Raw genomic sequence first — 15469 nt, forward strand, 5'->3', positions numbered from 1 at the left:
TCTCTGGCCCCTCCCCCTTTCCTTTATCAGGGTCTCTGCCCTATTGCTGTTCTTCAGGCTCTGAACCACCCGCCTCCCCCACATACACACCCTCAATTGTGGTCATTGTTCAGAGCTCATCTCAATGCCCTTTGCTCATGGGAAACACCCTGTACTCCCCACCCACTCTGCCTAGATCAGATGCTGGCTCTTGCCAGGCTTGGGGAGGGCAGTGCTGTACATGTATCGACCTTCATCTGATCCTCAGAGCTTGGCACATTGCATTTGTTGCATGGATGAATAAAGAATTAGTGATAGCGAATTTGTACACCCATGTTAATGGCAGCGTTATTCTCTGTAGCCAAGAGGTGAAAGTAATCCAAGTGTCCATGACAAATGAATAGATAAACAAAATGTGGTCTGTACATACAGTAGAATATTATTCAGCCTTAGAAAGGAAGGAAATTCTGATACGTGTTGTAAGGATGAACCTTAAGGACATTATGCTAAGTGAAATAAGCCAGACACAAAAAGACAAATACTTTATGATTCCACTTACATGAAGTATCTAGAGTAGACAAATTCATAGAACTGGACAGTAGAATGATGGTCACCTGGGGCTGAGAGGGGAGGGAAGTGGGGAGTTGTTTAATGGGCATAGAGTTTCAGTTTTGCAAGATGAAAGAGTCCTGAGATTGTTTGCACAACAATGTGAATGGACCTAACGCTCCTGAGCCGCACGCTTAGCAATGGATAAATTATTTTATGTTATGTATGTAACCAAGCACAATTTAAAAACATTAGTATGGGGAGAAACTGTGAGTTCTGGAAATCTGGAATTCTTCGATCGTAGGATGCCTGTGACTTCTGCGCAATATGCATAAATTTAAGGGAAGTATTTCTTTCCTCACCAGGGAAACTCAAGTGATCTCCTAAGGACTGTCAGTGTAGGATCGAGCTGCCTTGAGCAACCCCCCACCCCTTCCCTCTGCCTGGATACTCTGTACCTGGGGCTCAGTGAGCAGGGAGCACCAGCTCAGCTTCCACGGGTCCTTCAGCAGGGCTCCTTTGTACTGCCTGTGCCCTCTGGAGTGTGACATTTGAAACGAACTTCATTTATTTCTCATCTTGTTTTGCTGTCCCAACACTTACGAAGAACTTATTCTTGTAGAGTTCAGAGGAAGAACATGAACATTTTTAGTGCATGTTCAGCACATGCACTTTGTAGAGCTTGCCTCGTTTCATGCTGACATTGTTCCTCTGAGGTGTAGATGGTATTATTCCCATTTTATAAAGAAAGAGACAGATGTCGAAAGCCAACAGCTAAGTGACAGAACAGAGATTGCACCCCAGATCTTCTGCCATTAAAACTTACATTCTTGACTCATGTTGTGGTCCAAATTTACTACACATCTTAACCTCAAACAAATCGGATGGTGTACTCCTCACTTGCAAACTGCTCGGTCAGGTCCATCGGTGTAACATGCACTTCTGTAGCCAGAATGATCGTCGGCTGCCTGACCCCACACCCAATTTTCAAACACCATTTGTCCCTTAAAATCTTACTTAGATGTTCAGAGACTTAAAATGTGTTTTCTATCACTCCCTAAGTGGTACAAAGAAAGAAGCAGATAGTAGGGCTCTTTGTTTGTCTTTTATCTGCTAAATTTACAGAAAGATTGGAAGGAGGAGAAAACTGATGAGTGAGCACTCTGTCCCCAAGTTGGCTCCAAGTTGCACCAACTCCCGAAATCTTATCTTCCTCTCATGTACAGACTTAGTTATCTCCAAGGATGTGAAACATCTTATCTTCATGCCTTTTTAATTTCTATGTTACGTTGGCAGTTTGATTCACCTGAAACACTACCAGTTCATTTCCAGGCAGCTTACACTTTTTGTGTGTGTCTGTGGGAGAATCTTTATAAATAAATTCTTCTGCAAACATTCCTTTCTAGAGTGTTGCTCAAAAATGTCCTACTTACTTCATTTCTACTTAGATACTGAATCATTTTATCTGTGTGGAAGGAATGTTTACTCTGATTCTCTGGTTACCTCACATTGGAGAAAGGGAGGAAGAGAAAACTGAAAGTGATGCACATCCAGACCGCTTGCTTTCTTTTTTTTTTCCCCTCACAAGTGGTGCTTTTCAAAGTGTTTGGCATCCCTGCTGTATGGATGTGTCACTTTGCTAGATGACAACAGGATTCGCTGGGAATGTGGGCCACTATTGTATCCGCCTTACGTAACCACGTGGAGTGATGGCAATGGGTGAGCAGCCTGGGGTGTAGGCAGCGCCCTGGCTGATTACTTCCCTCAGGCCATGAAGACTGCTCAGGTCCTACAGAGGATGTGGGTCCAGGCTGTTAAAAAGTTGGGGAGATTGAAAGACCATGTGAGTCCCTCTCTTCAGGCTCGCTGAGCCTTTTTCTTTCCCAACCTTTCAGGAAGGGAATGGGAAGCAAAATTTGTGCCACTTCTTTCTCCTTGTGTTTATTTGTGCTTCTGGCAGCTTTCAGTAACAAATTGCGAGATGCAGATCGTCATCAGTGGTGGGTTTTTTAAATACTTGTCTTAGTTTTAGCAGACTTAACGTGGAACGGATTTATAAATCAAAGGCTGCTGTCTTTCAGGTATTGGGCATCTGAAAGCGGAGTTGTTTCCAGAGATAACTTAATATAGTGCCTTATATAAGATGTTTGCTTGTCAATTTCTTGTTTGGAGTAAAACTTTTTGCTTTCTTGTACTGCAGAAATCTCTATTCTTAGTCTTATAGCTAGACTTTTAAGTAATAGGAAAAAAAGATTTTCTTTTTTTCCTCAAATCTTTTTTTCCTCTTATAGTTTGAACAAATGTGGTACTGTAACGTCTGTGAGTGTTTTCTTTTATGGCTTGGGATTTTTATCAAGTGTGTCCCTTAGGGGCTGATTTTGATTAACCTTTAGCTTTGGCCTCCATTACTGGGAAGCAGCAATTTGTGGACAAAAAGCCTAAAAATTGCTGATTGCGGGGGAATTAGGGCACTGAAGACTTTTAGTATCTGCCTTTAGGGTAGTTTTTAACATGTTTCCATATTCTTTGTATAAATATAGGGTTTTACCTATTTGGCCAAGATTTTTCAAAGGAAAGAAACTTTATAACAAGGGGATGTTTTTAAAAGATCAAAGTAACTATTTGTCTTTGTCCGTTTCTCTTCATTTTTCACAGAAATACCTCATTGTCAACACAAAGCTTTTTTATTAATGGTGAAAAATTATTTTGCTTAATTTTCCATGTCCTCTAGGAATGACTCATTTTAATATCAAGGGGGGTTGTTAGTAACACTACTTACATGAAAAGTGAAAGTAATGAGAAAAAACTGTTGAAAAGCACACTGAAGATCCTTCTGGTGCCTGGAATGTGGATTCTGAGGGTGAAAAAGGAGACAGAGTCTTCTGCACCCTGCTGCTCTCCCAGAGCTAACTTGATTCTTTCCCTTTCTTTCCTTTCTGTGCTTTCCACGCACCTCTCTCAAATTAACTGCTGCCATCCCCTGCCTTGCCCTCCCTCCGGTCGAAGTTATCACACTTTTTTCTCTTCTTTCAGTTGGCAACATGTATACTGCATTAAAAAATATTTGGTGTAAGGTCCTTGGCCAGGAATCTGGTACTCACTTGATGTTGACTCATGCTCACTCACCCATATTTTTTAACTCAGGGAGCGTTTGGTACAAATAAAAGAATTGTATATCTAAATCATGAAGCATAATTATAAAACAAATTCCCATGAGTTCATCACATATATCTGTGGGCCTTCCCCAAGACAAAGACTTTTGTACCCTTCCCTATATCAGGCTGCTTCATTCCTGGGTCACTTCATTCTGAATTTTGTGTTTTTCATTCCCTTGCTTTTTCTTTATATTTTTATCACACACACATAACATACACACGTCCCTAAACAAAAGGTTAGTTTTGTTGGCTTTTTTGTTCGTTGCGGTAAAAACTGCATAACCTAAAATTTATGATATTAATCTATACAGTGCAGTTAAGTATATTCATATTATTGGGAAACATTGGTTTTTTTGAACTATATAGAAATAATATTATGCCCTACAAATTCTTCTAGGATGTTTTTCACTCAACATTATGTTTGAGATGCATATGTGCTATGGTATGTGTGGCTCTAGTTTCTTTTTGTTGCAGTCCAACATTGCATTTTAATAATATATCACGATTTATTTGTTCATTTTGCTCTTGATTGATAGTTGTCTTTTTTCGAGATTTTGAGGTGTTGAGGACATTGCTGCTATGAATACTCTGTATGTGCACATATTCACACATTTCTCCTGGGCCTCTGCCTAGGAGAGGAATCACTACATCACGGAATATGGAATATCTTTAACTCTGATGTGTGTGTGCTTTTCCTGTGGCTCTGCATGTAAAGCTCTCCTAATGCCAAGTAGTTGCCCGCTGGTATTCATGCAGAGTGTCTGAATATTGGTAGAGATTCTCTAAGCCGTGCACAACCCAGCACAGTTTGGAATGGGCCCAAGCCCAGCAGTTCAGTTTTAAAAGGTGTGAGCTCAGCTCTCAGCTAAGCTGCTGCCCACTGGCAGCCTGTCCCCAGGGATGTATGCGGAGCTGATGTTCTGAAAGATGTGTGTGATTATGTGGGTGGCTCTGTGTTTCTGAAAAGATAATACTGTATATAGCCGAGGCCAAGAAGACACTCAGTGTTTTGTTTTGGGGGCACATCATGGTTGGTAAACGCCACATGGGCTCTGGCTGTTTTATTCACCAGTGTATTCCAAGTGCCATGAACCATATATTTGGCATGTAGAGGGTGCTCAATAAATATTTTTGAATGAATGAATGAATGAATGAATGAGCGAGAGACAGAATAAATGAATGGTCTCAGTGAATGAAGAATTTCCTCCGAGACCTTTGCAAAGGTCACAGCTTTGTAAATTAGATACGCAGTTTATGATATATGTTTAATCCTCAAAGAAGGTATTAAAATTTATCTTTTCTATTTCCTCACCTTTAAAGTTAAGATTTTAAATTTATCACTTAGTTTAACAGAACATGTATTCGTTTAATATTATGTTTAAGTAGGTAATGGTTTAGTCACAACCCATTAACCCTGGGTAAGAAGCAGCCCTTTACAATCTGATCAGAGTCATGTCAAGTTGGTGAGGTTTTTAGGCACCAACAAGGTCTGCTGGATGGAAAATTTGATTCAGTCCTGCTGTAGTAGTGGTAGGGGATTAATCCTCTCTCTATGACAAATCTAATTTAAATTACCTCTACAGGCAGCTCAGGAATACTTAGACAATATAATCTCATTATGGAAGAACATTGAATTTCAAAGGCTAGGTTTATTCTACTTGGGTAACACTTCAAAATAAAATTTTGTAGCAATTCATGTTTTTGGCTAAATAATAAAAATATTTAAGAATGAAACTTTGAAAAAATATTTAGGAATGAAACTTTGCTGATTTTGTTTTTAAAATAAAAATGTATTACAAAAGTAATGTACTGATATAAAAATATTCTCTGCCATACCACAGCTCTTCAGGAACTTTAATATTTTTTGGTATTTTTTCTTCCAGTCTTTTACCTACAGATATATATATATATACATATACATATATATATATATATATATATGTATATGTATATATATACACACACACACACTTTTTTTATCTTGATTTTTTCCCCAATTTAAGTCTAGATCTCTATATGCAACCAATCTCCTATTGTTGAACATCTCATGATTATCTAATTTAAAAAATTAGAATCAGCCGTAAACAAATTATACATATATCTTTGCACTTGTGCAAATATTTCTGTAAAATAAGTTTTTAGAAGTGGAATTGATTGATCAAGGGGAATGCAGATTTTACATTTTGATACATATTGGTAGTTTGCCTTCTGCGAACTTTGTACTAATTTATACACCCACCACTTCCACCAATAGTGGACAGACCAGAAAATATAAAATTAAATTTCTCTCTTTAATTGAAAACTCAGTCATCATGATAAAGAAGCTTTTAAAAATAATTGACGGGAAATTAAGTATTATTATTTATTTATTTTATTTATTTTTTTAGGGGAGGCAACCCTTGGTTGACCTCACAAATTGCAAGGACCTTGTTAGATTACAATCCCTTATTTTTTAATTTTTTATGCCTACAGCACGTGGTCTTCCTAGGTGGTCTCCCATCCAAGTACTAACCAGGCCCGACCCTGCTTAGCTTCCGAGATCAGACAGGATCAGGCTTGTTCAGGGTAGCATGATCGTAGAGTAAATAATTATTTTCAATGCTCATGTATTTCATTACGTTGGTTCATTTAACCTAAATATCACTCCCTTTTTGGACACTTGTGGTCCCCTCAACTCCCTAGCACTGCTTAATCCTAGGGGTGATTGCCATGGTGATGGCTAGTTTTTCCTGATGATTTTTAAATAAGTATTTTGGGGATGGTGCTGTGTGATTTTTTTTTTTTCCCCCAAATGTGTGGTAAATAACTATTTAAAGAAGAGCTGGCAAATTAGTTGGCAACTGTATATATTTTACCACTCTTACACAGTAGTTCACTTTGTTGACATTTGCTGGCTTTAAGGTATAATAGAGTTGCTGAAAAGATGTACTTGGGAAGCACTCACGCTAGTGAAGTCATTTCCAGGTGGTGGTGAATTGATTTTACTAAGGCTGGATGGAAACCCGAAGGTGACTGGGAGTTAGGAGATGTTCTGTGGGAATGGAAAGGGATGATCAGTTCTGATCAACTGAATTTCTGCTTACTATTTCTCTTTAAGAAAACTTATTTTTTTTTTTTTAAATACTGGCACACGTTGCTATTTTAGGCATTTCTAGACAACAAAATTCTAGAGAGGAATGGCTATAAAGAATACCTAGAATACTGGATCAGAGACACCTGAGTTTCTAACCTCACAACCTCAAGTGGTTGTGGAAGAAGCCAGAGGGCCACTGAATGTAAGAGAAGTTTCCTTAATCAGTGTCTTCATCATATTAATAGAGTGCTCAATAGATAGTGTATTTATCTTTTGTTTTATTGAAAAGAAAACCTTTTGAGTGCCAACTCTATGTGCCAAACACAGTTCTCATATATTTAGGACAAAAGCGAGCAAGATATAAAAATGTTACCTGAAATTCACTTTCATTTTTTTTTTAAATTGAATAACAGTAGTCACGGTGAACAAAACTAATTAGGGAGATTACATAATTTAGATTATGATCTTTTTGAACAAATACATATTTATTGTGCTGATGTACTTAATTTGGCCTAAATATCACCCCTTTTTGGATGGTGATGCCCCCCACCACCACAGCACCCGATCCCAGGTGTGCTGGTAACAGATTCTAGTTCTCGCATTTTCCAGGTACCATTTTATGTTTCCTTTTTAACCCTGAGCTGATTTGAATTTTATTTCTTTAATGTTTAATTTTTAAAGAGAATTTTGATCTCTTGGAGCCAGATGGCATTAGCTATGAAAATGTCCCAAAATGAGTGCATAAAGAGATAGGGCGAACTAAAGGATTATAAATTCCTCTCAATTTGAATAATTGGTTATAGCTACTGAAGAGCAGCAGGCTGGTTCACCATTCTACTGTACAAACAAAATTGCCTTTACATCACCCACTTCTGCCAAAGGGAAAAAATGATCTGTTCCAATATGTCAGTTGATAGAATTGCCTTTTGTGCTAAGCTTCTTTACTCCCAAACCTAAGAGGTTTTTTTTTTTATTTGTTTTTTATCTTATTTTTCCTCGGCTATTTTAGAAGTTATGTGCTCTATTCCTATAGTGGTTACCCCAGAAATTTTAACATGTAGATTCAAGTCAGTGACTTTCAAAATTAATCGTTTAACTCTGCTTCTAAATAAACATTTAGAATAATTTAATCACGTTAAAGTCTTTTGGATTTACATGCTGTGTTGCCCAGTGCTTTAGTTCTATCTTATTTGTTTAAAGCTCACAAAGTACACACTGTTAACTACAGTTGCATACAGCCAGTATGTGTTCAGGCTCACCTTCCTTCTCGCATTTTAGGTCTTCTGGGATTTTCTTCTTTCTTAAATTTATCCTTTGGAAATTCTTTTATTGCTGGTCTATGGCAATAATCTGTCCCAGTTTTTTTTGGTTTTTTTTTTTAATGTATTTTCTGCCCTCTAAATGAACAGATATTGTTTTAAAGGTATTATTCTACTAACTTACTAAACAGCTCCTATTACTGCTGTTTAAAAGTTGGCTGTTATTCTCATTGATGTTCTTTGATTAGTAATTTCTTCTGTCTAGCTGCTCTCCAGTCTCTAGATCTGTGGTTAGATTACCATGTGTTTCAAGGTGCTTTTCTTTTAAAATTTTTTACCCTGCCTGTCATGTACTGGGCTTCCTGAAGATAATGACTCTTCAATTCTGGATGAGTCATTATCTCTTCAAGTATTGCACTTCTCCCACAGTCTCTTGTCATCTCCTTCAGGAAATCTAATTAACGCTTCGTCCTGCATTCTGGGTAATTTCACATCCATCTTCTAGTTCATTAATTAGCATCTTCAACCATGAGTAGCATGTGGTTTAGTCCACTGTTTCAGTTACCACCTTTTTTCTACAAATTTTATTTGCTGCTTTTTTTTCAGATTTGCTTGGTCATTTTTGATGGTCTCTTGTTCTCTTCATTATATTTTCAAGATCTTCTTTTAATTTCTTATGACAAACATATGATGCATATTTGACCTACTTGTTTTGGTCTGTGACTGATGTTTCTAATATTTACCATCTTTGATTATGCAATTTTTTATTTCTTCTGGCTCTCACTCATGGTGATATTTTGTGTGTGTGTTTAAATCACAAACTCATGTTCCTCAAATGATTACCTTGGTGATTCTTTGAAGCCTGTGTATCAGTGAGTTCCTTGGAGAGAATTTGCATCTGCCTCTGGATACTTGAGTATTACCAGTGCAGAACCATTTTGAACCTGAAGTGTGTGGGAGGGCAGGGGTGGTTGCATTCAGAATATGAATTTCAGTCCCAAACCTTTGTGAGAACAGGTCTGTTGATAGGAATTCTCCAGGGAGATATTTTTAGTTATTTCCACTCTACCCGGAGCCAAGGATGAGATAGGCGAGTGTCCTTGCCATCTCCATCTGCCTGGTGGTGTTTTTTCCCTAGTACATCCACTTTGATCTGATTTCCACCCTGTTTGGATCCTACAGTTTATCTCTCTCCCCAGCCTCCTGTTTAAATGCCTGCTTCAGTGCTGGCTTATCTCTCTGGTTTTGAGCTTTCTTGGCATTTCTAGCCTTTAAGGATTTCCCCTCAAAGGCAGCCAGCATTATTGGATTATTATTTTTTTAAAAATGATATCCACTATTTTCTGATTTTTTAAGATATCTATTTTGGAATATTCTTAGAAATTGAAGCCCCAGTGGTCTGTTTATGCAGGCATTTTCATCTTTCACACCCAGCAATACTGATGGAGAAAAGGGATCCCACAGATTGACCAATTGGGCACTCTCTGTGATAAGGCCAGACTCCTTTATACATAAAAATGCACAAAACTTGCTTAGAAGATTACCTTTGACAGAAGGAGGGACGAGTGGTTAAAAAAAAATGAAAAAAATACCTGCTTGCAAATGTCTAATTCCCTTTCTATGGGATTTTATAATGACAGTGTTTTGGAGTAGTGATAATAAAAAGGCTCAACACTTAATATTATATTCTTTTTAAGGTATCTCTCTCACTGTCCTTCACTAATTTTTTCAGTATTGTTAAGGTTGCCATTTCGTTGAAGGGGAGAGTGTGTTTGAAAATGGGTAGCATAGTGTTCTTAAAAAGCATGAACTCTTTTTGGTATATTGAAAGTGTAAACTGGACTTTATATAGTGAGATATTTTGAATTATAGTTTTATTTGTAGCATTGAAATGTCTGCTTGTTTTGAAACAGGCCCCAGGCATGGAAGAACTGATATGGGAACAGTACACTGTGACCCTACAAAAGGTGAGTGCTGCACATTTCATATATGCTGCAATCAAGTTCTTGAGTTCACAGATCCATGATCTTGTTTATTACTGCTCAAACACAGTTTATTTCCCCATGAGGTGGATAATATGTTATAGGTAATATCTGGCAATAATTACCACATTAACAAAGATTTGCATGCTATTATTTAGTTAGTTAGTTAGTTTAAGGTCTGTATAATGTAGAAAGTTTTATAGGTTATTTGGTGTTTTCATCTATCACCAGCAGAACATGTTACTTAAAAAAAGAATAAAGATGGGGAGCAATGGAAATAACTTATACTATTTAAGGACGTTGAAGTAGCTTCTACAATTTTTATAATTTTAATTATAACTTATAACTCCCTCAGTGAGTTTTAAGTCCAAACTAAATTTTAAAACTTTGGTTTAGCAATCAAGTGACATGGGCTGTTTTTTTGTCTCAGTCCTGATTACATTAAGAGGTGTAGAGTTAATCTGGTTTTTAAAAATACCATCCCCAGTGGAATTGAAAGTAGAAGTACACAAATATAGTGGACAGTTTGATGACGGACAGATGGGAGGGGGATTGAGGGGCTGGGAAAATGGGGTGAAGGTTTAAAGAAGTACAAATTATTAGTTGGTAGATGGTCACGGGGATGGGGGGCATGGCATAGGGAATGCAGTTAGCATTAATGTAATGGCTAGGTGGAAAACCAGAAGAGAGAAGGAGCAATTAGGGGGATCGTTTTATAAACTACGTAAGTGTCTAACCAATGTACTATATACTTGAAACTAATTATAATAAATTAAAAAAAAATAAAATATAAAACAGAAGCAATCCCACATATAAATATATTTTACCTTATTTTTAAAGTCATTTCAGAGCTATGGCCCCTCTTGATTAAATGAGGTAATACAAGCAGCTTCTAGTACTAGGAGTCCAGCATATCAGTGTTGCTTAACAATGTTAGCATCGTTCCTTTTCATTCCAATGGTAAAGTTCGAGGTAGGCATGATAGGTGTTAACTCTACTCAAAACAAACGTAGCCATCGGGGGCATGTGAGTGATTTGTGTATGGCTGAGCTGGACTAGCCATTATGGTCCCCAAGACTTATTCCGCCAAGCTGCCTCGGTCAGCGTTGCTGTGATTTTCCTGGGCCCTGTAGAGGTCCTATTCCTGCTCTGAACCACTGATCGTTTTAAACTACATAAGTGTCTAACCAATGTACTATATACTTGAAACTAATTATAATAAATTAAAAAAAAATAAAATATAAAACAGAAGCAATCCCACATATAAATATATTTTACCTTATTTTTAAAGTCATTTCAGAGCTATGGCCCCTCTTGATTAAATGAGGTAATACAAGCAGCTTCTAGTACTAGGAGTCCAGCATATCAGTGTTGCTTAACAATGTTAGCATCGTTCCTTTTCATTCCAATGGTAAAGTTCGAGGTAGGCATGATAGGTGTTAACTCTACTCAAAACAAACGTACCCATTGGGGGCATGTGAGTGATTTGTATATGGCTGAGCTGGACTAGCCATTATGGTCCCCAAGACTTATTCCGCCAAGCTGCCTCGGTCAGCGTTGCTGTGATTTTCCTGGGCCCTGTAGAGGTCCTATTCCTGCTCTGAACCACTTTAGTGTCCGTCACTTCCTGGAAGGATTTTAAGTTCCTCAATTGAAGCCTTCCTTCTTCAACTTCGAGAAAATTGGTTTCTGAATGAATATGTATTAAATTAATCCAGGCAGGAAAAAATAGACCAGTGCTCAGGTGCCAAAATTTCTGGGGCAGTAATCACAGTTTCTTCAGTTGAGGGGTTTCCCCTCTTTAGGTCTTTTTTTTTTTTCAGTTCTAATTATCTTCTTACTCTCCATGCTGTTTTCACCACCATTTCACATACCCCTTGAGTCGTGGACCTCAGACTGGGGAAAGCAAGAGACATTTTAGGCCTGGTATAGGTGATGGAGCTACCTCTCTGTAAAACCAGGTACCAGGTGATGGTGCTGCCAGATTCAAAGCTGTGTGATCAATGTCCAACAACTCAGCCTGTTTTGTGTTGGTGATTGTCATCAGTGGGCCTGACGTGGGAACTTTTCTTGGGAAATTTTTCTATTCTCTGAATAGATTTTTACATAATCAAACCCTCATTTAGGGTTATGGTCACATGTACCCATATCATCTGGATGAAACCTGGGAGCTTAGCTTTTTTAAACACTGAAACGAATTAGGATTATGTATTACCTGGGTTCACTGTTAGACTTTTCTAGACCAATCGGGGATGTAATTAATCTGTATTTTCATCTTATATGCGTGCAGAAAAGAATTTAATGCTTGCTGTCTCATAAGATCCCAAAACTTTTATCTTCAGATTTTATTTTATCTTTAAAATCCATGTACTTCTTTTCACTGTATGTTAAAATGAAACCACCAGCTCATCTAACTTGGAAGTTAAAAATATACTTTAAAAATATGGTTTTAGCACAGATTCAGTTGTGACTGAAGGTGTTCCAGCTCAGGCCAGGATATGAAAATGGATATGATCAGCGATTTGAATAGCGCAGACGGTGTTATTTGGATAGACGGTGTTATTCCCACCCCGTGCCAGCTTCTAGTGATAACTACAGTGTTATCAATCTTTTCCAGCTTTCGCAAGGCTGTTTCTTTTAGATAAGGAATTTCCCTTTATAAACCTGTCATGATGCTGCTTTATTTTGTTTCTCATTTGTTCCTGTAAGCCCCGTTTCTGAGCTGTCTCTGGTGATTGGTTCAACCTTTATCTTACTGAGGGCTTGTAATAAATCCCGAAAGCTACTTACGGAAGGTTTTTTTTTTTTTCCCTCCCTCTCTTCTTCTCTTAACTTCGATGAACAGGATTCCAAAAGAGGATTTGGAATTGCAGTGTCCGGAGGCAGAGACAACCCCCACTTTGAAAATGGAGAAACTTCAATTGTCATTTCTGACGTGCTTCCGGGTGGGCCCGCTGACGGGCTGCTTCAGTGAGTGGCCCTCCTTTTCCACCCCAGCCCCTGCCAGCCACACTGCTTAGCCCTAGACAGGGTGGTTTGGGTGGTAGGCACTTTTGAAATTTAAAAAAAAAAAAAAAAAGCATATGTGTTTGTATGTGCACTTTTGTATATATACATATATATGTATACACACACACAGAATCTTCAGGTGGGGATTGAGAACATATGTACCATATTTGAATAATCCACAGTCCTTTGGAAACATCCAAATTCTGGAGAAAGGAAAGCAATTATTTCTGTAGGAAAATTATTCTAACCAGCACAGCTGTCATTCCTGGGTTTAGGGACCATTTCTGAACATGGAATATAACATTGGCATGCTTGTTTTTCCCTAATGCGTACCTAACACTTTACATGTATTTTTTAAATTTTAAATTTTATTTATTATTTTAATTAATTATTTTAATGGTGATTTTGATTAATGAAACCCCTCTGGTAACCACTAGTCCATTGTCCATGTCCATGAGTCTTTGTTTGTTTGTCCTGTTCATTCGTTGCTTTTAGGACATGTATTTTAATTTATATTCTTTAAGAATTTAATGAGGATGCTATGGCATAGTGATTATCTGATTTATAAGAAAGATGTGGAAATTGGGAAACTTTTCTACATGAAAACACAAGTTTTCCAGCTGTCAGCCTTCTAGTCTGAAGAGATAATGCCATTTGAAAATTTGTGTGTCTGAGTCCCTCAGTTTCATTTCTCAGGGCAGAATCTAAAGTTAATTTCATGACTGCCTTGGCCAAACAGCTCCAGAGTTTAGGTTTTATTGGCATTCCAAGTCTCTATGGGTCTGTCAAAGTTAGTAGTCTTTCAAAGTAGAATTTTAAAATGATTTTGGGGATAATATAAAGTTAAGAATTAAGGTTCTATGACTGCCAAATTTCTTTGAGTTTTTTTTAATTAAAATTATTGAGTTGATATTGGTTAATAAAATCAAATAGGTTTCAAGTGTACAATTCAATAATAGGTCATATGTGTATCGCATTGTGTGTTGACCACCCAAAGTTAAATTCCTTCCGTTATCACATATTTGACTCCCTTGACCTATGTCTACCTCCTGCCTACCCACTCTTTAAGAATTTGAGGCAAGCTCTTGACTTCTCCCCTTTCAAAATACCAGTGGGTATAAATCTTCTCTTTTGGGGTGGGGGATGGTGGCTTGTTTGTAGACTTCCTGAAGCCCACTGTGTACCTGGGGTAAGGAGGCCTGTTTCAGGAGTTCATTTGTGCTCAGATCTTACCACTGTCAGGTGCCTGCTGGAGGGATCCTGTAGTTTGGGTCCTTCTCCCCAGGTGGTTTCCAGTTCACACTGTCAAAAGTGGGCTGGGTGGCTCCTGGGTTCCTTCCTCAGAAGAGATCAGATTGAGTTGACTGATTAAGCTTTGTGAGTCGTCAGACACTGAGCCCTTTATTTCAGGTCAGTGTGCTGCCTCTGTCCCGAAATAAATGATTTACTGTGAATGCGTAGGATTTTTTCACATCCTGTTTTTATTTTTGGTTTTCAGAGAAAATGATAGGGTCGTCATGGTTAACGGCACCTCCATGGAGGATGTGCTCCATTCATTTGCTGTTCAGCAGCTGAGAAAAAGTGGGAAGATCGCTGCCATTGTAAGTTTGGGGTTTGTGTTCAGCTCACCTCCATAGCATCTTGTTTTTATGCCCAGAAGAAAATTACCACTTTTAAGCACTTGACAAAATTACATAATATAGGGGCTGTTACTTGTATCCTAAGTACTTTAGGAGGGTGATATAATGGATGATGTAAAGATGTATGTAATTCCTCCCTGCCTCTTCCTCACCTTTTTCCTAACATCTTAAGACCAATAATTCTCTTACCCGAGTGAGTTGTCTTAAGAGTCAGGTTAGACAATTATTTTCTTTAAAAATTAACTAGATTGAGAACAATGGTAAAACAGCATTAATTTAGAAAATAAATTTCAGCTCAAAAATTCGTGTGCAAAAAATCCAAGCGAGATCTGTTATATCTTCATAAAGTGCAGTTTCTTAAGAGATATTGGCAGTCTATAGCATTCATTCATTTATTTGCTCACTCATTCATTCACAAACATTGGCTGGGAATCAACTATGAGCCACTTGGCCCTGGAGCAGGTCTGTGCTGCAAGGAGTGTTCTCTCCAGTTGAACACAAAGCAAGAAGTTGGAATACAGTGAGTTTAAGGGCAGTGCTAGGGGCTTGCACCCAGTATGTGGTTTTCATTTTTTTTTTTCAACTTTATATTAGGAAAAATTTTAAACAAAAAGAAAAGTTCAAAGATTAATGTAATAAGCACATATCTTCTCCATGTTAATAGTCTGCCATTTTTACTTGATTTTTCCTCCTTACATGTATGTAAACACGTACATATTTTTACATTCAGGATCCAATCAAAGTTTATTGATTGCATTTGGTTGTCTTTTTAGTTCTTTTTAGTCTGGGAAGGTTCCGGTTTCCACCGCCTCTCCCACTCTTT

At 37.8% G+C, this 15469-nt stretch overlaps 1 protein-coding gene and 1 pseudogene across 5 annotated transcripts in view; one reads left to right on the forward strand and one right to left on the reverse strand.

Moving 5' to 3' along the window:
* The window catches only part of TJP2 (tight junction protein 2), a 103723-nt gene that overhangs the window by 58475 nt on the left and 29779 nt on the right, over nucleotides 1-15469 (forward strand). For 3 of the 5 annotated variants that reach the window (XM_015594499.2, XM_025051393.1, XM_015594498.2), the window contains 3 exons: nucleotides 9929-9982; nucleotides 12843-12967; nucleotides 14505-14607. In XM_015594499.2, coding sequence (XP_015449985.1) covers nucleotides 9938-9982; nucleotides 12843-12967; nucleotides 14505-14607 — 273 coding nt within the window. In that variant the 5' untranslated portion in view covers nucleotides 9929-9937. Of the gene's footprint in view, nucleotides 1-2278; nucleotides 2372-9928; nucleotides 9983-12842; nucleotides 12968-14504; nucleotides 14608-15469 lie in introns of those variants that run through there. The other 2 variants (XM_025051391.1, XM_025051392.1) reach the window with 2 other exon arrangements.
* Nucleotides 6147-6265, reverse strand: LOC112485066 (annotated as a pseudogene).

Source organism: Pteropus alecto, unplaced genomic scaffold (genome assembly GCF_000325575.1).
Source record: "Pteropus alecto unplaced genomic scaffold, ASM32557v1 scaffold95, whole genome shotgun sequence".
NCBI classification, from domain to species: domain Eukaryota; kingdom Metazoa; phylum Chordata; class Mammalia; order Chiroptera; family Pteropodidae; genus Pteropus; species Pteropus alecto.